Source organism: Lithobates pipiens, unplaced genomic scaffold, assembly GCF_037356315.1.
Source record: "Lithobates pipiens isolate NorthernLeopardFrog02 unplaced genomic scaffold, aLitPip1_a1.2 Scaffold_23, whole genome shotgun sequence".
Lineage (NCBI taxonomy): Eukaryota > Metazoa > Chordata > Amphibia > Anura > Ranidae > Lithobates > Lithobates pipiens.
The window spans coordinates 17410360-17437936 of record NW_027507785.1 but is presented as its reverse complement, the minus strand read 5'-3'; the positions used below and the strand labels follow the sequence as shown (position 1 = coordinate 17437936).

The 27577-nt window shown below is 47.9% G+C and overlaps 1 protein-coding gene across 4 annotated transcripts in view; it reads right to left on the bottom strand.

The window, feature by feature from the left end:
* FAM168A (family with sequence similarity 168 member A) overlaps nucleotides 1-27577 on the bottom strand; it is a 232354-nt gene that overhangs the window by 73289 nt on the left and 131488 nt on the right. For 3 of the 4 annotated variants that reach the window (XM_077451218.1, XM_077451219.1, XM_077451220.1), the window contains exon 4: nucleotides 15974-16117. The exons of the other annotated variant lie outside the window; for it this stretch is intronic. In XM_077451218.1, the coding sequence (XP_077307344.1) occupies nucleotides 15974-16117 (144 nt within the window). The remainder of the gene's footprint in view (nucleotides 1-15973; nucleotides 16118-27577) is intronic. 4 annotated transcript variants of the gene reach the window in all.

Sequence of the window (27577 nt, the reverse complement as noted above, 5' to 3'; positions counted from 1 at the left end):
GCAATGAGATTCTATGGCATTGCACAGTGCCGTCAGTCTAGCACAGACAGCTTACTGACAGGTAATAGGACAAAGGTGTGACCTCATTAGTGAGCTGCTGATGCTTGACTCTTCAATTCCTGGCCGGGGTTGTCCCTGCCTGAGCTGCATTGCTGTAACCACAGGGGAGGAAAGTGAGGTCAGGGACCTGACTGTGAATTCAGAGGACTGCCTACCGTTCTGCATTAAAATAACTCCTGCAGCTTTGTGGATTGATCCCAATCATGATATAAAACCTCAGAAAATCAGCACAATACACAGAAAGGAAACCGATCTGGAAAATTCCTAAGGATGAGAAAGCCCCGTTCACAGGATGGACCTTTTCACCTGCACACTGGCTCAATACACCGGCCCACTTCTGGCATTTCAGCTGCTTTGAAGCGTCGATCGTATTTTACAGGATCAATACTTGGCCTGTACGGAGGAAGGAGAATATCCTTCCTCCCCGTTGGGATGTCCCCAAATCCAGATACCAACACGGCGACAAATGAAATAATAATCGCCGAACACAAAACACGACACGCTCCATATTCCAACCAAGGAAAAGCCTGGGGGGGAAAAAAAAAAAGACTACAATTTAAGAAACCCCCTTTATCAAATTAAAATAATGCAAGTGGCCCCAAATTAAATTTATCCTCCATGAAACTTCATTATATTCTGCTGTTTCAAGCAGATTGGCTAATGAAGTTATATGGCGCACAGCTAGCGGTAATTGATATTGCAGCTTTTCCTTCCGTCTCACCAGTGCTAAAATGAGCAATGAAGTCAATTGGCGTTATAGATGAGAGAGAGAGAGAGAGAGAGAGAGAACCGAGAGAGAGAGAACCGAGAACCGAGAGAGAGAGAACCGAGAACCGAGAGAGAGAGAACCGAGAACCGAGAGAGAGAGAGAACCGAGAACCGAGAGAGAGAGAGAACCGAGAGAGAGAGAACCGAGAGAGAGAGAACCGAGAGAGAGAGAACCGAGAGAGAGAGAACCGAGAGAGAGAGAACCGAGAGAGAGAGAGAGAGAACCGAGAGAGAGAGAGAGAGAACCGAGAGAGAGAGAGAGAGAACCGAGAGAGAGAGAGAGAGAGAGAGAGAACCGAGAGAGAGAGAACCGAGAGAGAGAGAGAGAACCGAGAGAGAGAGAGAGAACCGAGAGAGAGAGAGAGAACCGAGAGAGAGAGAGAGAGAACCGAGAGAGAGAGAGAGAACCGAGAGAGAGAGAGAGAGAGAGAGAGAACCGAGAGAGAGAGAACCGAGAGAGAGAGAACCGAGAGAGAGAGAGAGAACCGAGAGAGAGAGAGAGAACCGAGAGAGAGAGAGAGAACCGAGAGAGAGAGAGAGAACCGAGAGAGAGAGAGAACCGAGAGAACCGAGAGAGAGAGAGAGAGAGAACACCGAGAGAGCGAACACAGAGAGAGAGAGAGAGAACACCGAGAGAGAACCGAGAGAGAGAGAGAACCGAGAACACACAGAGAGAGAGAGAACCGAGAACACACAGAGAGAGAGAGAACCGAGAACACACAGAGAGAGAGAGAACCGAGAACACACAGAGAGAGAGAGAACCGAGAACACACAGAGAGAGAGAGAACCGAGAACACACAGAGAGAGAGAGAACCGAGAACACACAGAGAGAGAGAACCGAGAACACAGAGAGAGACAGAGAGGAGAGAGAGAGACAGAGGAGAGAGAGAGAGAGAGACAGAGGAGAGAGAGAGAGAGAGAGACAGAGGAGAGAGAGAGAGAGAGACAGAGAGGAGAGAGAGAGAGACAGAGAGGAGAGAGAGAGAGACAGAGAGGAGAGAGAGAGAGACAGAGAGGAGAGAGAGAGAGAGACAGAGACAGAGAGGAGAGAGAGAGAGACAGAGAGGAGAGAGAGAGAGACAGAGAGGAGAGAGAGAGAGACAGAGAGGAGAGAGAGAGACAGAGAGGAGGGAGAGACACAGAGAGGAGGGAGAGACACAGAGAGGAGGGAGAGACACAGAGAGGAGGGAGAGACACAGAGAGGAGGGAGAGACACAGAGAGGAGGGAGAGACACAGAGAGGAGGGAGAGACACAGAGAGGAGGGAGAGACACAGAGAGGAGGGAGAGACACAGAGAGGAGGGAGAGACACAGAGAGGAGGGAGAGACACAGAGAGGAGGGAGAGACACAGAGAGGAGGGAGAGACACAGAGAGGAGGGAGAGACACAGAGAGGAGGGAGAGACACAGAGAAGAGGAGGGAGAGACACAGAGAAGAGGAGGGAGAGACACAGAGAAGAGGAGGGAGAGACACAGAGAAGAGGAGGGAGAGACACAGAGAAGAGGAGGGAGAGACACAGAGAAGAGGAGGGAGAGACACAGAGAAGAGGAGGGAGAGACACAGAGAAGAGGAGGGAGAGACACAGAGAAGAGGAGGGAGAGACAGAGAGAGGAGGGAGAGACAGAGAGGAGGGAGAGACAGAGAGGAGGGAGAGACAGAGAGGAGGGAGAGAAGACTGGAAATACTGGCAGTCTGCTGAAAACTCTACATCCCTGGTAGCTGCAGTGCTGGAATGGAGCGAAGGTGGGAAACACGGACCACTGGAGAGGCGAGCGTATCCGTTTTCTATTTTAGGTATCTGCTTTTTTTTCCCCCCATTGAACTGACAGGGGCTTCTATAAAATGTTACAGCTTACACAAGATTTCAGTGAACGGGCTTACATATACATCTAACTACAGGTTCACTTAGACACCGAAGGTCCTCACCTGACTACACATCTCCCATAACCCCATTAGGCTTGTACTACACCACTACATTGAACTCTACTAGATGCCTAGTGAACGCAAGAGGTTGGTCGCTTGGCATGGGCACCATGTATTTTCTTAACCACTTGAAGACCAGGCTTTTCCTGGCACTTTTTGTTTACAAGTTTAATTCAGCATTTTTTTCAAAAAAAATACTTAGAACACCCAATTGTGTAAAATCATGGAATGGGGGCAAAATGCATAAATATCCCTTGTAAAAACAATAGGCAGTGACAGGTACTCGTCATGAGAAGATCTGGAGTCTATTAGACCCCTCCTTTTCTCTAAAGGCATCCGATCACACCAAGATCAGTGTTCTAAGAGGATTCGCCCATTTAAAAATGGCGCTGTTTACATCCAGGAAACCAGAAGTGACGTGGCTTCCTGTACCATATAGATCACTGGGGACCTTCCGGTCCTCCATGAATTCTGTAAGCTGGGACGGGAGCTCCCGGAGAAGCACTGGCGGGCGACGGGAGGAGGGTGACCTACAAAAGAAAGTGATACCCGGTACAACCACCTAAAGCCAAACGTTTAAAGGTACGTGATTTGGCGATAAAGTGTTACTAAACCCAGGATCCTGCATTCACTATATCTGGTCTCCGCAGGATCCTGCATTCACTATATCTGGTCTCCGCAGGATCCTGCATTCACTATATCTGCTCTCCCCAGGAGCCTGCATTCACTATATCTGCTCTCTGCAGGAGCCTGCATTCACTATATCTGCTCTCCGCAGGAGCCTGCATTCACTATATCTGCTCTCCGCAGGAGCCTGCATTCACTATATCTGCTCTCCGCAGGAGCCTGCATTCACTATATCTGCTCTCCCCAGGAGCCTGCATTCACTATATCTGCTCTCCGCAGGAGCCTGCATTCACTATATCTGCTCTCCGCAGGAGCCTGCATTCACTATATCTGCTCTCCGCAGGAGCCTGCATTCACTATATCTGCTCTCCGCAGGAGCCTGCATTCACTATATCTGCTCTCCGCAGGAGCCTGCATTCACTATATCTGCTCTCCCCAGGAGCCTGCATTCACTATATCTGCTCTCCGCAGGAGCCTGCATTCACTATATCTGCTCTCCGCAGGAGCCTGCATTCACTATATCTGCTCTCCGCAGGAGCCTGCATTCACTATATCTGCTCTCTGCAGGAGCCTGCATTCACTATATCTGCTCTCCGCAGGAGCCTGCATTCACTATATCTGCTCTCCGCAGGAGCCTGCATTCACTATATCTGCTCTCCGCAGGAGCCTGCATTCACTATATCTGCTCTCCCCAGGAGCCTGCATTCACTATATCTGCTCTCCGCAGGAGCCTGCATTCACTATATCTGCTCTCTGCAGGAGCCTGCATTCACTATATCTGCTCTCCGCAGGAGCCTGCATTCACTATATCTGCTCTCCGCAGGAGCCTGCATTCACTATATCTGCTCTCCGCAGGAGCCTGCATTCACTATATCTGCTCTCCCCAGGAGCCTGCATTCACTATATCTGCTCTCCGCAGGAGCCTGCATTCACTATATCTGCTCTCCGCAGGAGCCTGCATTCACTATATCTGCTCTCCGCAGGAGCCTGCATTCACTATATCTGCTCTCCGCAGGAGCCTGCATTCACTATATCTGGTCTCCGCAGGAGCCTGCATTCACTATATCTGGTCTCCGCAGGAGCCTGCATTCACTATATCTGGTCTCCGCAGGAGCCTGCATTCACTATATCTGGTCTCCGCAGGAGCCTGCATTCACTATATCTGCTCTCCGCAGGAGCCTGCATTCACTATATCTGCTCTCCGCAGGAGCCTGCATTCACTATATCTGCTCTCCCCAGGATCCTGCATTCACTATATCTGCTCTCCCCAGGAGCCTGCATTCACTATATCTGCTCTCCCCAGGAGCCTGCATTCACTATATCTGCTCTCCCCAGGAGCCTGCATTCACTATATCTGCTCTCCCCAGGAGCCTGCATTCACTATATCTGCTCTCCCCAGGAGCCTGCATTCACTATATCTGCTCTCCCCAGGAGCCTGCATTCACTATATCTGCTCTCCCCAGGAGCCTGCATTCACTATATCTGCTCTCCCCAGGAGCCTGCATTCACTATATCTGCTCTCCCCAGGAGCCTGCATTCACTATATCTGCTCTCCCCAGGAGCCTGCATTCACTATATCTGCTCTCCCCAGGAGCCTGCATTCACTATATCTGCTCTCCCCAGGAGCCTGCATTCACTATATCTGCTCTCCCCAGGAGCCTGCATTCACTATATCTGCTCTCCCCAGGAGCCTGCATTCACTATATCTGCTCTCCCCAGGAGCCTGCATTCACTATATCTGCTCTCCCCAGGAGCCTGCATTCACTATATCTGCTCTCCCCAGGAGCCTGCATTCACTATATCTGCTCTCCCCAGGAGCCTGCATTCACTATATCTGCTCTCCCCAGGAGCCTGCATTCACTATATCTGCTCTCCCCAGGAGCCTGCATTCACTATATCTGCTCTCCCCAGGAGCCTGCATTCACTATATCTGCTCTCCCCAGGAGCCTGCATTCACTATATCTGCTCTCCCCAGGAGCCTGCATTCACTATATCTGCTCTCCCCAGGAGCCTGCATTCACTATATCTGCTCTCCCCAGGATCCTGCATTCACTATATCTGCTCTCCCCAGGAGCCTGCATTCACTATATCTGCTCTCCCCAGGAGCCTGCATTCACTATATCTGCTCTCCCCAGGAGCCTGCATTCACTATATCTGCTCTCCCCAGGAGCCTGCATTCACTATATCTGCTCTCCCCAGGAGCCTGCATTCACTATATCTGCTCTCCCCAGGAGCCTGCATTCACTATATCTGCTCTCCCCAGGAGCCTGCATTCACTATATCTGCTCTCCCCAGGAGCCTGCATTCACTATATCTGCTCTCCCCAGGAGCCTGCATTCACTATATCTGCTCTCCCCAGGATCCTGCATTTCACTATATCTGCTCTCCCCAGGATCCTGCATTCACTATATCTGGTCTCCCCAGGATCCTGCATTCACTATATCTGGTCTCCGCAGGAGCCTGCATTCACTATATCTGGTCTCCGCAGGATCCTGCATTCACTATATCTGGTCTCCGCAGGAGCCTGCATTCACTATATCTGGTCTCCGCAGGATCCTGCATTCACTATATCTGGTCTCCGCAGGATCCTGCATTCACTATATCTGGTCTCCCCAGGATCCTGCATTCACTATATCTGGTCTCCCCAGGATCCTGCATTTCACTATATCTGGTCTCCCCAGGATCCTGCATTCACTATATCTGGTCTCCGCAGGAGCCTGCATTCACTATATCTGGTCTCCGCAGGATCCTGCATTCACTATATCTGGTCTCCCCAGGATCCTGCATTTCACTATATCTGGTTTCCCCAGGATCCTGCATTCACTATATCTGCTCTCCCCAGGAGCCTGCATTCACTATATCTGCTCTCCCCAGGAGCCTGCATTCACTATATCTGCTCTCCCCAGGAGCCTGCATTCACTATATCTGCTCTCCCCAGGAGCCTGCATTCACTATATCTGCTCTCCCCAGGAGCCTGCATTCACTATATCTGCTCTCCCCAGGAGCCTGCATTCACTATATCTGCTCTCCCCAGGAGCCTGCATTCACTATATCTGCTCTCCCCAGGATCCTGCATTTCACTATATCTGCTCTCCCCAGAATCCTGCATTCACTATATCTGGTCTCCCCAGGATCCTGCATTCACTATATCTGGTCTCCGCAGGAGCCTGCATTCACTATATCTGGTCTCCGCAGGATCCTGCATTCACTATATCTGGTCTCCGCAGGAGCCTGCATTCACTATATCTGGTCTCCCCAGGATCCTGCATTCACTATATCTGGTCTCCGCAGGATCCTGCATTCACTATATCTGGTCTCCCCAGGATCCTGCATTCACTATATCTGGTCTCCCCAGGATCCTGCATTTCACTATATCTGGTTTCCCCAGGATCCTGCATTCACTATATCTGGTCTCCGCAGGAGCCTGCATTCACTATATCTGGTCTCCGCAGGATCCTGCATTCACTATATCTGGTCTCCGCAGGAGCCTGCATTCACTATATCTGGTCTCCCCAGGATCCTGCATTCACTATATCTGGTCTCCGCAGGATCCTGCATTCACTATATCTGGTCTCCCCAGGATCCTGCATTCACTATATCTGGTCTCCCCAGGATCCTGCATTTCACTATATCTGGTTTCCCCAGGATCCTGCATTCACTATATCTGGTCTCCTCAGGAGCCTGCATTCACTATATCTGCTCCCGCACAGTACACAGAACATGGAAATGCAATTATTTTAGTAAATATAAACTGCTAAATATGTTTTCTCATCAGCAGTATATTGCAGTCTTGTGACTTCTATCAGTGCCTGGTGGAATCTTGTAGGAGTTTTCATACTGCGCTGACTGACCCATAAGGATGCAGGACCCCTGACCCTCTGGATTGGACAGTGCTGATAAGCCCTGTGCTGATTGCACTCTCCAAATAAACAAAAACCTCTCTAGCAATATACACCAAACTGAGCATGTGCAGCCTGACTCCAATAACTGTATTATTAGGACATGTTTTGCAGACAGTGGAAGAAGGGGAGTATCAGAGATGACAGGATCAAACAAGCCTTTTTACACAATGCAGAGGATTAAAAGAGTTGTAAATACTCGTGTGTTTTCACCTTAATGCATCCTATGTATTAAGGTGAAAAAACACCTGGCAGGGACTGGCTCCCTAGCCCCCCCGTTTTACTTACCTGAGCCCTGGAACTTCATCCGGCAGGGATGCGCTCTTCCTCTGCCCAGGGTTCTCGGCTCTTGATTGGATAGATTGGTAGCAGCGCAACCATTGGCTCCCTCTGCTGTCAATCAAATCCAATGGGCGCTGGGGGGGCGGGGCCGAGTCACACATTCGGCAGATATGGACGCAAATGCTGGACTTAGGAGCACGCCCGCAAGGTACCTCCCCTCGGGAGAGCGATTCTACTAGGGGATTATCTGATGTGGGGAGGAGCCGCAAGAGCCGCCGAGGGACCCCAGAAGACTGTTTGGGGCCACTCTGTGCAAAATGAGCTGCACAGTGGAGGTAAATATGACACGTTTGTAAAGCTTTGTTAAAAAAAATAATAATAATGTCTTTAACCCCTTAGGTTCCACAGTGAGCACAACAAGTATGCTTTACTGTATATATACAGACTGATTTTACTGTTGTGGGTTTAGTAACACAAGTGTTTAATGAATGCAAAGACTTCTCTGACTGGACGAAGTGGAGAGCGTGATGTCACTGCCTCACCTCTCTACCTCGTCCAATCACACAATGCTTTGCATTCAATTGGAAAATGCAAAGCATTCCCTGAATGGCGCCTGTTCTGAGCCGCCTCCTGTGTTCACAAAGACGCAGAGCAGCCACTCAGCACGGGACCCAGAAGTGGAGATCACACGAGCAGCGGGATCTACTGGCCAGGTATGGTATATACACGGTCACACTGGTCCAAGCTGGAGAGCTGGAGCAATGCAACTATGTAAAAATAAACCATGGCTGGAATTCATCACGTTGCCCATTTAGACCCCTTTCACGCGGAGGCAGTTTTCAGACGTTTTAGACCCCTTTCACACTGGGGCGTTTTTCAGGCGTTTTTCATGCGCTTTAGCATTAAAAAAAGCGCCTGAAAGAAGCCACAACTGCAATCCCAATGTAAAAGCTCGAGTGCTTTCACACCGAGATTCCTTTCACACTGGGGCGTTTTTCAGGCGCTTTAGTGTTAAAAAAAGCGCCTGAAAGAAGCTGCAACTGCAATCCCAATGTAAAATCCCGAGTGCTTTCACACCGAGGCGCTGCGCTGGCAGGGCGTCAAAAAAAGTCCTGCAAGCAGCTTTTTTGCAGCGCTTTTGGAGCGGTGAATACAACGCTCCTAAAGCGCCCCTTCCCATTGAAATCAATGGGAAGCGCCTGTAAAACACTTGAAAAACGCCTGAAAAGAGCCTGAAAAGCGCTATTGGCAGCAGCGCTTTGTGGGCGCTTTTAACCCTTTATTTGGCCACTAGCAGGGGTTAAAAGCGCCCCAATAACGCTCTAAAAATGCTGGTAAAGCGCTGCTAGTTTAGGCGGCGCTTTACGAGCATTTTTCGGGCCCTGACATTGTGAAAGGGCTCTTAAAGCACTTGGGCTTTCACATTGGGACTGCAGATGAGGCTTCTTTCAAGAGCTTTACATGCGCTTTTTTTTAACGCTAAAGCGCTTGAAAAACGCCTGAAAAACGCCCCAGTGTGAAAAAGGGGTCTTAGTGCTAGAAATAGCGCCAGAAAAGCGCCTGAAAACTGCCTCCCATTAATTTGCATGAGTGCCTTCATACTCAGGCGGTGCGCTTGCAGGACGTTAGAAAAAGTCCTGCAAGCAGCATCTTTGGGGCGTTGTAAAAAGTGCTCCTAAAATGCCCCTACCTATTGCAATGAATGGGCAACGCTTCAGAAGCGCCGTAAAAGCACTTCAAATGTGCCGAAAAACTGGTGTTTTTTTGGATTTTTTTTTAAGGTCACGTTCTCACGCAACTATAAAAAACCCATCCCTCTGGCACCCAAAAAGCACAGCTAAAATACCGTTAAAGCACTGCAAAAAACGACCGGCGCTTCAGTGTGAAAGCGGTCTCAAAGATCAGAATTTGGCAGGTTCCGCAAGGACTATTTGACTTTTGATATGCATGTGTCCATCCCCACTCTACAGACGTCGATCGCTTTACTGACTTCTACTGAAGGAACATGTAGAAACATTTTCTTGGATCAGCAGCTGCAGCCAATTGGGTCTCGCTGTCACAATACAATGACCCAGCGTCGGGTGGGATTCATCCATTCACCTCATTTATGTTAATGGAAGAATCAACTAGCTTTTTTTTTTTCGTTCAGCCAATCATGTGTGGTCACATTTACTGGGAGAAAGTGTCATGCGGACAACAGCATACTGGCCTGGATTATCAGCTGCAAGTCAAGCTGTTGCTACGAAAAGGTAGAAAAAAAAAAAAAAAGTCCTTAATATAAAATAAATCTCAAAAATTTAATTACAAAAATAAAAATTCTAAAAAAATTTTTTATAAAAAATTTAAACCAGGTGCAACAAACTGATTGATATTTTAGAATTGAGAGACAGAATTTCAATACCCTGATCAATGGACATTAGTGCATGCCTGGTATATTCATTTCATTCAACGTCAACAGCTGTGTAATTATTTGTAATTATAAAATGTAATTATTTTTTTACTGTTTTGTTCAGGGAAAGACTGAAATAAGCTGAGACGGGGCTACAGGCTCTGAAAAACACATGAATATTGCTGTTTTAAGGTCCACAAGAACAATCAATTAATCAATAATATTAATGAGTTTACCATAAAAGCCTATAAAATGCTGAATAATTTCACAGTACTCCAAAATCAATAACAATAGCGTGTCTACACAGCAGGAAAAGACCAAGCACAGGGCGGGCCAATCAATGCAGACGTCAGGAGCAGGTCAGGCCATTCTAGACATCGGGAGAGACATTTAAAGTGAACCTTTAAATTTTGCTATCTATCTAGTTTTCCCATACGGAGCAGAGGTCCTCCAACTTGGGCCATTGACTGCGCCTGCAATGAGAAGACCTCACATGCAGGACTGAATGCGGAGTGGCAGGGGGCGCCAAACGTTGCAACTGGCAATGCACTTTAGCTGGGCTGCCAGTCAGAGTAATTGCTTGCCTGACGGTGCCCGTTTAGCTCCAGCTGAGACGTCATCCAGAAAATACTGGAGCTGTGCAGGACACAATCATTTACTAAGGTAACTAACCACTGAACACCAATGCTAGGGACTTTCCTGATTCCACCGACACCAATGATGGGGCGCTATTCCTCCGATTAACACCAACAATGGGCACCATTCATCTTCCAAATGACACAAATGATGGAACATCATGCCTCTTCCTCTTCCAACAATGGGGTACCATTTCTTCTGCTGACACCAACAATATGGTATGAATTTTTCCACTGGCAGCAACAATAGGGCTCTATTTCTTCCACTGACACCAACGATGGAGGCACTAGTCCTCCTGCCGAGACCAATAATGGGGCATTATTCCACCCACTGACACCAACAATAGGACACCATGTCTCTCTTCCCACCAAATCCAATGGGGTACTTATTACACTGCAACCAATGATGAGGTACTAATCTCACCACTGAAAGCAGCAATGGATCTCTATTTGTCCCACTGACACCAAGGATGGGGCACTTTTCCTGCCACTGATAACACTGATGGGGCACCATTCATCCTGCTGATACCAACAATAGGGCGCTATTCTTCCTGCTGACACCAATGAGGCGGCACTATTCCTTCCACTGACACCAATGAGGCGGCACTATTCCTTCCACTGACACCAATGATGGGGCACTATTCCTTCCACTGACACCAATGATGGGGCACTATTCCTTCCACTGACACCAATGATGGGGCACTATTCCTTCCACTGACACCAATGATGGGGCACTATTCCTTCCACTGACACCAATGATGGGGCACTATTCCTTCCACTGACACCAATGATGGGGCACTATTCCTTCCACTGATGCCAATAATGGGGCACTATTCCTTCCACTGACACCAATGATGAGGCACTATTCCTTCCACTGACACCAATGATGAGGCACTATTCCTTCCACTGACACCAATGATGAGCCACTATTGCTTCCACTGAGACCAATGAGGGAGCACTATTCCTTCCACTGACACCAATGATGAGGCACTATTCCTTCCACTGACATCAATGATGAGGCACTATTCCCTCCACTGACACCAATGATGGAGCACTATTCCTTCCACTGACACCAACGATGAGGCACTATTCCTTCCACTGATACCAATGATGAGGCACTATTCCTTCCACTGACACCAATGATGAGGCACTATTCCTTCCACTGACAACAACGATGAGGCACTATTCCTTCCACTGACAACAATGATGAGGCACTATTCCCTCCACTGACACCAATGATGGAGCACTATTCCTTCCACTGACACCAACGATGAGGCACTATTCCTTCCACTGATACCAATGATGAGGCACTATTCCTTCCACTGACAACAACGATGAGGCACTATTCCTTCCACTGACAACAACGATGAGGCACTATTCCTTCCACTGATACCAATGATGAGGCACTATTCCTTCCACTGACACCAATGATGAGCCATTATTGCTTCCACTGAGACTAATGATGGGGCACTATTCCTTCCACTGACACCACTGATGAGGCACTATTCCTTCCACTGACACCAATGATGGTGTACAATTTTTCCCACTGATACCAACAACAGGTAAGTGATTGCATGCAAGTGGTCATGATTAGCTTTGTACCCCTATACATGCACGTCAGACCTCAGATCAGCCCCAAACCCTGTATCTTATAAACAGCTGTAATCATGTGGGTAGGCTTCTTCCACACATCAAGCTGACGTCCTCAGCTGCCGGAAGACTTTCAGTGACATCAGGGAGATGGGTGTGCCAGGCTTGTGGGCCAGGCCGTTGCCACGCAGCTGGCATCACATTCACAGCCGGGCACGCATGCCGGGGGGTTTCCTAGATCTACTTTATTATATCCAGCAAGTTTGAAAATAGAACTTTTCAATTTGTTTTATTTTCTTTTGCTCTTCCCCAAAGGTTCCACCACAAATCAAACTACCCAGTGCACATTCCTTTCCCTAGGTCTACCTACCTGCTAAAATTTGCAAAAAAACGCCCCAATTTATTTTCCGAAAGCCGAAATATCACTTTCCACCCTTTATGAATGGAATGGTTGCTTTGTCCTGCGTGGTGTTTATAGGAAGCAAACAAGGACTGCCTGCCTAGGTGTCAACAGCTGTAAAAGTCGGTGTATTAAATGGGTTTCCACGGAAATGACTGAACTAATAACGGCTGTATGTGAGCATGGTACAGGCATTATCATATCGCCATGGAAACCAAGGTTTAATATTAGAATGCTCAGCGACACATCACTGACAAATAAATGAGATTTTCTGCACCAGTATGTACAAATCTTTTCCAATTCACCTCCAGGCACGGCGAGCCATGCACCGCGGCATGTGACAGAATACATTAGGCAACCCCCTCCCGTAATGCAGCCGCCAGGTTAGCGTGTAGAGAGACCCCAGAAAGTAACACTTTCATGAGCAGTGAATTAAGATCTGTTCAACCATTAGAGAGCACCGGACCGGCACTGCCACACATCTGGAGCTTTATATATTCATCAGAACGTGGCAAATCACGCAGGCAGCAAAAGGTAGCGGCACAGTTGAAGAACACTTTAAAGGTGGAGATGTTACGATCCACGGCTATCGCTTTGGCATCCTTTCATTAAAGAGAAACTTCAGTTTCTTTGTCCTGTACTATACTATACTATAGCGGCTGACTTTTTAAAAATCAGGGACTTACCAGTAACTGGGGTCCAGCGCTGTCTTCCTGCAGCCGGTTCTTCTTACTGATGCGGGTCCCCGGCACCACTGGTTTGGAAACTTCAGAACTTGAGGCCACCTTGGCATCTGTTGAAAGCTGGGCAGCTGTAGCACCATTCTGGCTTCCGAAGGGGCAAAGGATCTGAGGTGGCAGAACAAGATGCCCGTTGCAAGAAGAACCAGGTTCCAGATCCACAACCTTTGATGGTGGGCCGAGGAGTCTGACCAAACTGATAAATGGAGACACAATTGCCTGGTCAAGCCAGCAGTAGGGCTTGTCTGGTTCATCTTGCTTCGGATTTGCAGGACAGGTGATCATATTTTGTTTGGTCGCGGGCGCCAGTATCTTGGATAAGGGAGCCGGCTTCTTGAGGAACCACAGTTGGCTGCCCACTTTTCATGTGCTAACTCACATGGTGTTTGGTCAATGGTCCTGTAGCCTCCTGTGACATTTCCCAGGAGGCAAGGAAAGGGACATCCTCCTTACGAGGATTGTGGAAGTGGGAGTGGGTACCGATTAAAATTAGTATAGGTTGGGTGGAGGGAGCAAAACAGCAGGATTTCACTTTTTTTTAATGAAGTTCAGTTTTACAATGAATGAGAAACCCATATAAAAAGTAACAATACAAAAGTGAGAGGATCAGACTTTTTAGGCAACAACCAATTTTCTCCATAAAATTAAAGTGGTTGTAAACGTTAGCCATTGTACACACGGTCGGAGATTCTGGCAACCAAATCCGTTGGATTAATTCCGACGGATTAATTCCGGAAGAGGTCCGTAAGTGATGTTGCATACACACGGTCGGACTAAGTTGTTGGAAAATCCGATTGTACATAACGTGATGACGTTATTTAGTTCCGATGGGACTACGTTCAGGCTAGTAGCCAATAGCTTTGGTCTAGGAATTTGATCTGAGCATGCGTGGCACTTTGTCCGTCGGAGTAGGCTACACATGATCAGAGTATGTCCGATCGGAGCATTTTGTCGGAAAATTTTACCGGCAAGTTGGAAAACTTGGTCCGTCGTATATTCCGACGGAAACAGTCCGATGTAGACCACACACAGTCGGAATATCCGACAAAGCGGTCCGATAGGACATATTCCGTCGGAATCTCCGACCGTGTGTACAAGGGCTTAGATTTAAAAAAATTATATTATATTATATTTATATATATATATATATATATATATATATATATATATATATATATATATATATATATATTAAGGTTGAATAAAGACACCAGTCCATCCAGTTCAACCTGAGTGATTGTCCACAATTGTCCCTATCCCTGTACATTGCACACTCACATCAGTCCCTACCCTCAAGCCCACAGTCCAAGGTCCCCATTCATATACTACGGCCAATTTTGGACAGAAGCCAACTAACCTACCTGCATGTCTTTGGAGTGTGGGAGGAAACGCCACGCAGGCACAGGGAGAACATGCAAACTCCAGGCAGGTAGTGTCATGGTTGGGATTTGAACCAGTGACGCTATTTCTACTAGGTGAAAGTGCTAACCACTACACCACTGTGCTGCCCTTAAAAACATGCCTATACTTACCTGCTCTGTGCAATGGTTTTGCACAGAGAAGCTCTGATCCTCTTCTTCTGGGGGTCCCCCGTTGGAGCTCCAGGCTCCTCCTCTTTATCGGATGCCCCCCACGGAAAGCCGCTTTCCATGGGGGACACCCGCGCAAGCTCCCTCCCATGTCCCGCTGATGCGTCCATTGACACAGACAGCAGGACTCGGCCCTGCTCTCCGCTCCTATGTAACAGCTTTAGACTGACAGCAGCGGGATGAGGAGAGCAACAGTGGCTGGAGCCACTGCGCTTGTGCACATCGCTGGATCGGATTGGATTGGGCTCAGGCAAGAAGGAGGGGGGGGTGGTTTGGGCTGGGGGTTAGGTGGTTTTTCCCCTTCATGCATACAATCTATGAAGGTGAAAAACCTTAAGGCCTTGCAACCACTTTAAAAAATTTTATTTCATATATTAAAAAGTAGACGTACGTCTAAAATGTCATGAATAAAACTAAAATACTCCAAAAATAGGCTACTACAAGGGTCAACAGGTTTAAACCAATCCTGTACAGATTAGAAGTATCAGTCGAAGGATTGAAAAAAAAAAAGATAAAAGAAAAAATGTTGTCTCTATGCCCTTTGCCTAAAAGTGAACTTTAACATCGCAAATGCTAATTTTTTTTTAGGAAACATTCAGAAAGGTTTTCTTCCATAAGCAATGCACTGACAAAAATCTATCATTTTTATTGAAATCCTACAGAAAATGAGCAGAGCACTCCCTGGTATGTGAGTGTGCCTAGGCACTCCTGTGCCTACCGCTGTATATCCTCAGCGCGAGATCACTGCTGCCTCTGATCGCTGGCCTTAGGAGAGTTGGAGTAGGATTTGTTGATCTGACTATTTTACTGCTCACTGTTCTCTTTGTTGGAAACTTTGATATGAGCAATGCTGGTCTTACACCTTTACAATTTCATTCAAAAACTGTTGTTTTCAGAATGTTTTTTTCAATTATCAGTTAAAGGGGACGGATCGACAATCAGGTTCGACCAAAAAAATAAAAAATAAAAATCAAGGGACAAGTATAGAATTTTTTTTTTCATCTAATGGGAACAAACAAACTTCTAATCGTTGAATTGACTCTTGGCTGAGAAAAATAGTAACTAGTCTCACGTGCGTGCAAAAAAAGGTTGTTGTTCATTCCTGTACATTGGATTAGATCTCTTGCCGGATCATTGGCAGGTGTGCGTTTCCCATGTTCTGTCCAAAAACTGTTAGTGGGTAACAGCAGAAAATAAGGAAAGTTGCTGGTTGTTCCTGTGTTAAAAAGAATAGAAGAGAAGGTAAGATGAGGAGGGTAGGGGAAGGGAAAAGGGAACGGGAAAGGGAGAGAGGAGAAAATAGGAAAAGGAAGAGAAAGAGGAGGCAAATGAAAGGAAACAGAAAAAGAAAGGAAAGAATAGGGGGAGGGGAGAGAAAAGGAAAGGAAAGGAAAGGAAAGAAAAAAAGGTAAAGTAACGGGAAGGGGAAAAAAAAAGAGAAGGGAAAAGAAAGGAAAGGAATGGAAAACAAAAGAAAAAAGGAAAGGATACGAATTGGAAAGGGCAAAGGTGGGAGAGAAGGGAAAAGGAAAGGATTACAGATGGAGAGAGAGAGAGAGAGAGAGAGGGCGCGAGAGAGAGGGGGGGCGAGAGAGAGGGGGGGCGAGAGAGAGGGGGGGCGAGAGAGAGGGGGGGCGCGAGAGAGAGGGGGGGGGGCGAGAGAGAGGGGGGGGGCGAGAGAGAGGGGGGGGGCGAGAGAGAGGGGGGGGGCGAGAGAGAGGGGGGGGGCGAGAGAGAGGGGGGGGCGAGAGAGAGGGGGGGGGGGCGAGAGAGAGGGGGGGGGCGAGAGAGAGGGGGGGGGCGAGAGAGAGGGGGGGGGCGAGAGAGAGGGGGGGGGGCGAGAGAGAGGGGGGGGGCGAGAGAGAGGGGGGGGCGAGAGAGAGGGGGGGGCGAGAGAGAGGGGGGGGGCGAGAGAGAGGGGGGGGGGCGAGAGAGAGGGGGCGCGCGAGAGAGAGGGGGCGCGCGAGAGAGGGGGCGCGCGAGAGAGGGGGCGCGCGAGAGAGGGGGCGCGCGCGAGAGGGGGCGCGCGCGAGAGGGGGCGCGCGCGAGAGAGGGGGCGCGCGAGAGAGGGGGCGCGCGAGAGAGGGGGCGCGCGAGAGAGGGGGCGCGCGAGAGAGGGGGCGCGCGAGAGAGGGGGCGCGCGAGAGAGGGGGCGCGCGAGAGAGGGGGCGCGCGAGAGAGGGGGCGCGCGAGAGAGGGGGCGCGCGAGAGAGGGGGCGCGCGAGAGAGGGGGCGCGCGAGAGAGGGGGCGCGCGAGAGAGGGGGCGCGAGAGAGGGCGCGAGAGAGAGGGCGCGAGAGAGGGCGCGAGAGAGAGGGCGCGAGAGAGGGCGAGGGCTCGCGAGAGGGCAAGGGCATGAGAGAGCGCGAGGGCGCGAGCGAGAGCACGAGCGAGCGCGAGGGCGCGAGCGAGCGCGAGAGTGCGAATGAGGGCACAAGAGAGCGCGAGGGTGCGAGAAAGAGAGGGTGCGAGAAAGAGAGGGTGCGAGAAAGAGAGGGTGCGAGAAAGAGAGGGTGCGAGAAAGAGAGGGTGCGAGAAAGAGAGGGTGCGAGAAAGAGAGGGTGCGAGAAAGAGAGGGCGCGAGAAAGAGAGAGCGCGAGAAAGAGAGAGCGCGAGAAAGAGAGAGCGCGAGAAAGAGAGAGCGCGAGAAAGAGAAAGAAAGACGGGGGGAAGAAAAAAAAATAAAGAAAGAAAATAAGAATGAGAAAGAAAAAGAGAGAGAAGAAAGAGGGGTGGGGGGGAGAGAACAATGAAAGACAAGGAAAGGAAAGAAGAGAAGGGAAGAGGTGATGAGTAAAAAAAGGAAAGAAAAGAAGGAGAAAAAGAGGATGGGAAAAAAAAGCAATTGAACATTAAAAACGGTAAGGGTAAGAGGAGGGAAGGGATAGGGAAAAGGAAAGGGTGAGGGAAAGGAAGAGAACGGAAAAATGAAATGAAAAATGAAGAGGAAAAGGAAGAGAGAGGAGGCAAAGGTAAGGAAACAGAAAAAGAAAGGAAAAAAGGTAATGAAACAAGAAAGGAAAAAAAGAGAAGGAAATAGAAAGAAAAATGGAAGGGGGGAGAGAGAGAGAGAGAGAAGACAGAAAAAAAAGAAGAGGGCAAAGGAAAAGAAAAGGAAAGAAAGAAGGGAAAAAAATAAGGTAAAAGAACATATGGTAAAGAGACAGAGAAGGGAAGGGAAGATAAAAATAAAAGACAGAAAAAGGTATAGTAAACAGAAAAAAGGAAAGGGGACAAAGAAATGAGGCTGTATATTGGAAAAGTAAAAGATGGAGAAGTGATTACTAGAAGGGAATGGGTAAGGATAGCAGAGATGAGGAATGGCATGAAGAGGCAGAACAGCAGGAAAGCAGCACCATGGAGAAGTCTTTCAAGCCTCATTTATATGGAGAGTTGCCAGGCAAAGTCAGTGAGGCAATATTTTCTTCCTGTGCTTTGAGCCAGGACCCGGGGATCTAATAAAACATTCCTAGCTGCAGAGACATTAACATTCCAGTCTAGCTCTGTGTCTAGATGAATTGACTGGCAGCCAGGAACTGTGCGAGAATCTCATAATGAGGAATATAGAGGCGTTTAATCCCATCAATACTATCCGGGTGGTGGGAAGGTGAGACCGTAGGCTATTCAATAAGGGTGAACGTTTTCCTTTCCGACCACTCAAGCCTGCAAATAATTTGCCTGCTAAAAAATTTATTTCAAATGGATACTGGTAGACCTTAGAATTGTGCATTTTACCTGGCTCCGGGCATGAAGCCCAAATACTGAGGGTCTGGGCTTTTCATCCTAGCATTGTGAATTCTGGAGAAGTCTGCCCTGCTACAAAGATAAATATATTCATTTATCAGATGAAGAAGGAGGTGTAACTGAAAGTATAGGCAGCTGCGAAGGGATAGTAAATCTCCTCCTAAGTTACTATGTTTACAAAGCATCTAAAATGATCCTCCAGAACTCACCTCTAGCCTTGTTCATCTAATCAGATATAATAAGGTAGTTATGTCACTGACTTTTCCTTATTAGGATACCCAGAAACCGGAAATTTATCCAAAATGTCTAGATTGATACTGATGACAATCTCCTCAGTCAGTAGATATAAACTGTAAATACACTTGGCTGTAAAACTCCATCTGGCAGGTATCATAAAAGATGTAGTAAAACCTAAGTTGGCCATAAACGAAAACAAATTGAAAAGATTCCTCCATTCATGCTATGCAATGCAGATAGACGATTCTGCTTTTGTATTTGATAGTTTCAGTTCCTCTGACAATTTTCCACCCGGCTCCATCTAATCAAAGGGTGCTGGGCAGGAGGGTGTGCCAACAGGGCCACCAACAAACTGAATCTTGGTCAATTCCCGACCAATTGGCAGAAATTCGCTCAAGTGTATGGCCAGCTTTCAGCTAGGTAGAGTAATGTTCAAATCATCGTATGGGAACTCTAAAAAATGGTTCCTCACAGCATGCATGTCAATGACTTGACAAATGTCACCCTTAAAAATTTTGTAGGCTTGCCATGCCAGTGGTCCACATTTTAACATTCAACTTTGGGATGCACAGAGGTGATACAACATTCATGCGTGTGTCCCTCATCTAGGGGCCAGATCACTAGTCTTTGTAAAAAAAAAAAAAAAAAAGTTTATTATTCTCCAAAAAAGGGCAAACAAAACATCTTCAGCATCAAACAAAATAGTCTACGAACTCCGGTACAACCAAAACCTTGGCTCACCGTCAGCATAGACCTGTCCCACAGCAGGGTTAAAAGTCCCCACCTGCACTAAGGCTCCTTTCACACCTGAGCAGAACAACCTTTTTTTTAAGCGTTTTTGGAACTGTATTACAAGAATATTACAGAGTTTTCCAGCTTCAGGCACTTTTGTTTAGACAATAGAAAGCATTGGAGGGAGGAAAGGGGGAGGAAATCAGAGGTTAAGAGCTGCTGTTTGAGCAGAAAACGCACAACAAAACAATTAAGTCATGCATTTTTATGGAGTTTCTATTGAAGTCTAAGGGGCAAAAACACTTGTAATCTGCCACAAAGAAGCTCATGTTCTTTAAGCTTTAGGCGTTTTGCTTCAGGCACCAAAAAAAGCTTGCTGAGCGTTTTAGAGCTACAAACTTCAAGCAGAAAAATCGCTCGGGCGTGAATTGCTAAGTGTGCAGCAGCTGTTAGAATAGAAGCATCTCAGCAGCCAAACCCCTCATCAACAAATGCCAATTGCTTTAGAGCCCTTTCAAATATCTCTCAGGTTGGGTAACCTATTCAGGTCCAAGGTAGCCATAGTCAGGGCTGGCAACTCTTTCCCACCAAAGATCTCTCGGGACCTCCAAATTCCGGACCCCTCCTTAAGGGTTCAAGTTCCCTTACTCAACAAAAAAAAAAGCATGGTTACTTATGGGTTACTACTGAAGACTTTTCTTCACCCCCGTCTGAAGAAACGGCCCCCACCAGGACAAGAAGTGAGAGCAAGTCAATAGTAAATACCCAACATGATTTCAAACCCTTCCGCCACTGTATTGGTGGGGAAGGGATGCACACATACACCCAAAGGAGGAAACAAAGGGCATCAAACCCCCCCCAGTATCAAGTATTTTGCAGACATTCTTTACAAAAACAAGGAAGCCGACATACAACTCAGATTTCAGAAACAAACCTGCACCAATCAATCAGCAGCAGAGCCAGGAATTCTCTTGCAGCTGCAATAAACTATTTTTATGAGTCTTATTTACGGAGACACATCTACAGGAACACAATAAAGGGAAAAAAAGAAAAAACACCAGTCCTGGCACTTGATCAAGTGCCCTGAGATGAGGACAACATTTCTGTTCTTGTGCCAGGGAATACTAATGACATCTCCGACAAGAAAGTCAAGGTAACGTTCTCCTCCAGACAGCAACTGAAGCTTCCCTGTAACTGCAGCGTTATCCAAGAACACAGGCGGCAGCCATGTTCCAACAAATGTACTCCAATCACTAACTAGAAACTGGTGATAGTGTGGTGAGGTACTCGGTTTTGTTTAGGAAGAACCTCGCTGCCGGATTCTTCTTGACATCTGCGACAAATACGATTGGAATCCACGCTAAGCATAAACTATGAGCTGGTTTCTATCAAAGAGTTTCGGGGCTTAATTTGCTCAGGAATGCAGCGAAGAGAGCCCACAGTGTCGGATTTATAAAAGGGGCAAATTGCCCCAGGTCCTGCTGCCAGAGGAGGCCCCAGTTCTTCCATTATATAAAATTTAAAAAAAAATAATTATAAAATTAGTTTTACTATTTAAAAAAAATGAATAAAGTGTGTGTGGGTGTCAGTATACGAAACAGGCTCCGTTCACACTTGTGGTGAAAACTTTGGAGTGCAATTTTGATACAACTTTGGATGGGTGCAACTTGGATACGACTTTGATCAATGATAATGGACAACTGTTGCACACAAGTTGCATTGTATGGAGTTACCCATTAACACCTGCACGACTCCAAAGCTGTGCCAACTTTGGAGTGCAATTTTGGTGCAACTTTGATACAACTTTGGATGGGTGCAACTTGGATATGACTTTGGCTTTGTCCAATAATAATGGGCAACTGTTGCACACAAGTTACATTGTATAACATTCAGGTATCACTTTCACGCAACTTCTGAGGGTTAACACTGAAGTCTATGGCCCTCAAGTTGCATGAAAGTCGGACCTAAGTAGTGCGTTGAAGTTGCTGCAACTTTCAGTTGTGCATTTATGAATGGGTATCATTGCAAAACATGGGGAACGCCTTGTCATTCAACACTGATGTCCAAAGTTGCGTGACAAAATTAGATAGCACCCAGGTAAACCTAAATTGTTGCCAACTTGGAAGTTTGGTCCAAAGTTGCATGACAAGTCACACAAGTGTGAATGGAGCCTTAAAGATGGGTTTACTTCCTCTTTGATTCCCTGCAAAGGTAAAGCATAATGGACTACTATGCATCGCATAGTAGCCCATTATGTGTCACTTACCTGACACAGGAGCCAGCGAAGTCACCGATGTCCCCTTGTGTACGGAGCCTCCATCTTCTTGGTGGGTCTCACTGCTCCGGCGCTGTCATTCGACGGAGTCGCAATGACGTCACTCCCGCACATGTGCATGGGAGCCGCCACTCACGGCATATCACCGTTAACAGCGGTGCGCTCAGTGTGCCTGCGTGCCGCTGTCTACGGTGCATGCGCCGTAGACAGCGGTGCCAGTCTTTTGGCAAATATCTCCTAAACCGTGTAGGTTTAGGAGATATTTCTTAGACCTACAGGTAAGCCTTAATCTAGGCTTACCTGTAGGTCAAAGTGGTTTGTAAGGGTTTACAACCACTTTAAGCCTACTTCAGAGGCAAAGAAAGGAATTAGAGCTCCAGGTAGATGGTTTACATCTCAAGTTCTCATTTTATTTTAATATTCAAGATGTTTGTTTTAACATGAATGCGTCGCAGAATTTATTGCCTCGTTTATGAGAGACAAGTAAGTGGGACAAGGGAAAAGCTACAAAAAATTTGGAAAGTGCCAGGCAACAGCCCCGACCTCTTCCTGTGTGAGTGAAGTCAATGACCAGCAATGATTTAATCACAGTGAGAAACATGAGAGAGAAGCTCACTCCCCTCTCAAGGGGAGAATCAAAAACTCTGTGATTTTGAATCGGATAAAACATTGCTAGCAAGTTTTACCCAAAATTACGCGTCTTGCACTGACTGTTGTAGTGAACTCTTAGGCCGCGTACACACGGGCGGACTGTCTGACGGACTTGGTCCGCTGAAACGTGTTTCAGCGGACAATCCGCTCGTGTGTGGGCTTCAGCGGACTTTTTCGGCGGACAGTCTAGCGGACTAAGTCTTTCGGAATTTCCGTAATATTGTCCGTCCAAACTTGGTTTCAGCGGACAGTCCGCTCGTGAGTAGGCTAGTTTGACGGACTAAGTATGGCGCATGCTCAGAAAGGATTTACACGGCGAAAGGTTGCATTGCAGTGTATTGGACGTCGTATTTCTAGTCCCGTCGTACGTGCTGTACACGTCATCGCGCAAGCTTTCGGCGGACTGTCTGTTCATCGTGTGTGGTCAAGTCCGTTCATTCGAAAGTAGGACGGACTGTCTGTCGGATTGTCTGACAGACTTAGTTGGGCAGACAGTCCGCCCGTGTGTACGCGGCCTTAGGCAGTACGATTGTTTTTTCCCCGAATCAGATCAACCGAAAATTTGACCATCGAGTAGTTCATTTCAGTTCACTTTTCTATTCGTCATACAATTAGATTTCTACATTGAGGGGCCCCGGAACCTTAACCACTTGCCAACCGGCTTGTGTACATACACGTCGGCACTTTAAAAGGCTCTTTAAAAGGCAGCAGCTGCTGCCGCAACCAAGATATCCATCTCTTCAGGAGCTGGTCACGTTTACGATAATGGTGGTCTCTGCGGCAGATTCGCTACGAGATCACTGTTATCGGCAGCGGAAGAGGGGCCCCCTCCGTCCCGCAGCTCTCCCGCGCCCTCCGGTGCTTACCGGAGCCGTCGGCAGTGGTGGAGGCGATCGGGACCTGTCTGTGACCGGGTATGGAGACAAGTGAGGGGAAGATGGCCCCCACCTGTCTCCATACCATAGCAGGGCGGAAGCGACATCATAACGTCACTTCTGCTCATACCTCTTAAAAGACAAATTTTTTCAAAATAATTTTTTCAAATGACAATTTTTTTTTATTGCATTTTATGAGATCTGAGGACTTTTTGACCCCAGATTTCATATTTAAGAGGACCTGTCGTGCTTTTTTCTATTACAAGGGATGTTTACATTCCTTGTAATAGTAATAAAAGTAAGACTGCTGCGCAAATACAGTGTAAAAAAAAAAAAAAGTATTGCAATGACCGCCACTTTATTCTCTAGGGCGTTAGAAAAAAAAAATATATAATGCTTGGGGGTTCTAAGTAATTTTAAGTGGTTAAGTGCCCCCCCCAAAAAAATAATTGTAAATCAGGCACTGAGAACGCAATTACCCAATTAAGTCCAAAGAATAAAAAAAACAAAAAAAAGTTAAGATACTCTAGTCCAGGACTGGCTGTTTGAACTACTTTCCATAGTTGTACACATTAGTAAATCAAGCCCACGGTATCCTATAAAGACTATGCGAAGGCAATGAACAAAGGACCGAAATAAGCTACAGTTCTAAAAAGACAAAGACATTCTTAAAAAAAAAAATTCTACAACATATATTTTATCAGTTTCAATCCACGGTCACGTGACTGTATGGCCTCATTACCCGTCCTTCCTCCCCAGTGCAGGGGGTGTCTCAATTGCCCGAAGGCGGCAGCCGAATGACATTAGGGACAGGAAGTAGGATGTTCCCCGTCTGTATTGGATTCCATAAGGCCGCGGAGAAAGCCTAAAACAGGGTTGGGCAGGGGAATGTTTGGCCTTAGGACCCTTTCACACGGCTCTTATGATCAGGTCCGCTAGTCAGTTTTTCAGACGGACTAGATTAGGCGGCCCATTCAGCCCTATGGGCAGGTGGGTGCAAAGCCATTTACAACTCCCTACCTGCTAAAAAAAAATAAAAAAAATAAAAATAAAAAAATGGAAGGGGATCAGAGGGTAGTCAGGTGTAAATGGACGGTGGAGTATGTTTACTCCCGGTTGCCCATAGAGCAGAGCGGGCTCTGTTTTTGTCCATGTGTCATCCACCCGCTATGCTCTGATCAGGAGGGGATATGTAAGCGGATCCCCTGCTGATCGGAATAGAATCTTCCCCATCTGAAAGGGGCATTAAAGTCTATCAGCCAGTGCAGCAGTCCGGAGGATTCGATATCCCCGATCCTCTCCCTCTTCTCCGTGCAGCGCTTCTAGAACGGAGCAGGGCAAATCCCTGCGCAGGCACTGACCAGTCAGAATCATTCTGATCGGTCCCAGAAGCACTGCATAGAAGAGGGCGAACAGAGGGGTATTCAAATTCCCGGACCTCTGAACCGGCTGCGTGGACACCGAGAGCTATCACCCATGAAAGCAAGTACTGCAGGGCCGTAGGAGGAGGAGGGCAGGGAAAGCTGTACGGCACATATGTCAAACACAAAGCTGTGGGGCGGATGCAGACCGTAGGCCTGGTCATGTGGCCCACGCACCCAGTTTTGCACCACAGCGTGGTGAAACTCCATTTTCCCCACATCCGGCTCTATCCCCCCCCGCACTTGTAAACACAGAGGCCTCCTGTGTTTCCAAGGGCTCAGCTTTGCTCTCAGCAGCTGTGGGGAACTGAGATGCGAGGAAGGATGTGAGGAAGCTTGGGGGGTGGGGTGCCCACTGTATAGTGCACCCCTGAACTCTGCATGCAACTTATAGTGCACCCCTGAACTCTGCATGCAACTTATAGTGCACCCCTGAACCTTGCACTCTGTGCATAGCCCACCCCCTGAACCCTGCGCTCTGTGCATAGCCCACCCCCTGAACCCTGCGCTCTGTGCATAGCCCACCCCCTGAACCCTGCGCTCTGTGCATAGCCCACCCCCTGAACCCTGCGCTCTGTGCATAGCCCACCCCCTGAACCCTGCGCTCTGTGCATAGCCCACCCCCTGAACCCTGCGCTCTGTGCATAGCCCACCCCCTGAACCCTGCGCTCTGTGCATAGCCCACCCCCTGAACCCTGCACTCTGTGCATAGTGCACCCCTGAACCCTGCACTCTGTATGCAACACACCCCTGAACGATGTACTCTGTGCATAGCACACCCCCGAACCCTTACACCCAAATTTGCACGCACAGCGTGGCTCTCACCCCACCTCCTCCCCGCTCCCCTTTCTCACTTGTAAACACAGAGGCCTATCTATCTCCCCCCTTCTGTCCATGTCCCCAATTTATCTAGGGATTTTGCAGCTATGGTGGCAACTCTGCACATGCTCTGTTTTCAGTGGGTTTCTATGCTGAACATTTCCTCACAATCACATACGTGGGTTTATACACAGTGGTAAATGACACTCCCACTCCCTCCCTGCTCCATGCCCACTAACCAGCTAAACAAAATAGGGGTGGGTGAACAGGGGGAAGAGTATAGCCAGGCAGAATCAGCCAGGTATTTCAGGTGTCACAGGGGGACCAAATGACACATCACAAGCACTGTGCGGTAGAACATGCTTTAAAGTGATTGTAAGGGTTAATTTTTTTTTAAATAACAAACATATTTGCCTCCACTGTGCAGCTCAATTTGCAATTGGCCCCAAACCTCGTCTTCTGGGGTCCCCCGGCGGCTCTCGTGGCTCCTCCCCACATCAGATAACCCCTTGGGAGAAGGGCTCTCCCGGGGGATTACCTTTGTGGGCGAGCTCCCAAGTCCAACATTCAGCATCCATAGACCCCAAATGCAGGATTGACAGCAGCGGGAGCCAATCGCTGCACTGCTATCAATCTATCCAATCAATAGTCGAGAACCCCGGGCAAAGAGACAGCGTGTCCCTGCTGGGTCAAGTTCCGGGGCTCAGGTAAGTAAACTAGGGGGGCCGATCACTGCCAGGTGTTTTTTCACCTTAATGCATGAGAAGGCAAGTATACCATGTTTGTTATATTTAAAAAAATAAAATGTGGTCATTTACGATCACTTTAATGTGAACCCATTAAAGCTAGCTAGAAAAGTATATCTAAAGCCAATAATCTTTTTTTAAAGGGTTTCTTAACTCACCCAAACCAAAATGTACATAATCCTGCTGCTTCTGTAATAACAGGCACTCCTGTTTCTGTGTTTTCTAAAATAAAAAGCCTCCTTTACCCGATTTCACAGCAGTTCTCCATGATCACGTCACCGGCTGTGTCTCCTCTCTGCCCGGCTGTCAGATGCATTGAGCAGGGGGCCGAGATTACAACCCGCTGACGTCAGCCAGGACTCGAGAAGAAGAGGAGAGAGAGAGAGAGAGAGAGAGAGCCGGCCGGTCACGTGACCATAGGCAGTTGCTCTAAAATACAATACATTTTATTAAACACAGAGACAGGAGCACCTGTCATTAGGAAACCAGCAGGATTATATGCATTTTAAAAAGTTATGAGCGGAGTATGAGCGGAGGGGGCTGGCACTGACACAGGGGCAGGCAGGGAGAGGAGAAAGGAGGAGGACACAGGAGAGCTGCAGCTGACAGAGGCACATAAACGGACCACAGTGTCAGGGCTCAGCAGCCATGATACACTGTGGTCAGTTTACATAGGGAAAGGCAGAAACTGGCAGGATCAGCCGGGAATTATAGGGGTTACAGGGGGCCAAATCACACAGCACAAGCATGGTGCTGTAAAAAATGCTTTAAAGAGGCAGGATTATTTTTTTTTTTTGGGGGGGGGGGGTTAACAAACACTAAGTTTTGAATAGTTTCTAATTTGGTTAGATACTTTTAAAGGAGAAGTATGGCCAAAGCTTTTTCGTCTATACTTTCCCTATGGATCACAGGAGTGCAGTTACTTCTGCACTCCTGTGATTCATTTTCAGCTGAAAGTGGGCTGAAGCCCACTGTCGGCTGACCTCACAGAGCAGGTCCAGGCTCTGGAAAGATCCCCACCATATCGCCAGGATCCACTCACAAGTTTGGATCGGCACCTGGTTCAGCCTCTCAGCAATCCGCCAAGAGCCTGAGCCAGCCCTTCCCACCCTAGAGCTCCAGTGAGGCGGGGGGAGGGAGCAGAGAGTCTGACTGACAGCCCCAGCTCTCTGCTCAG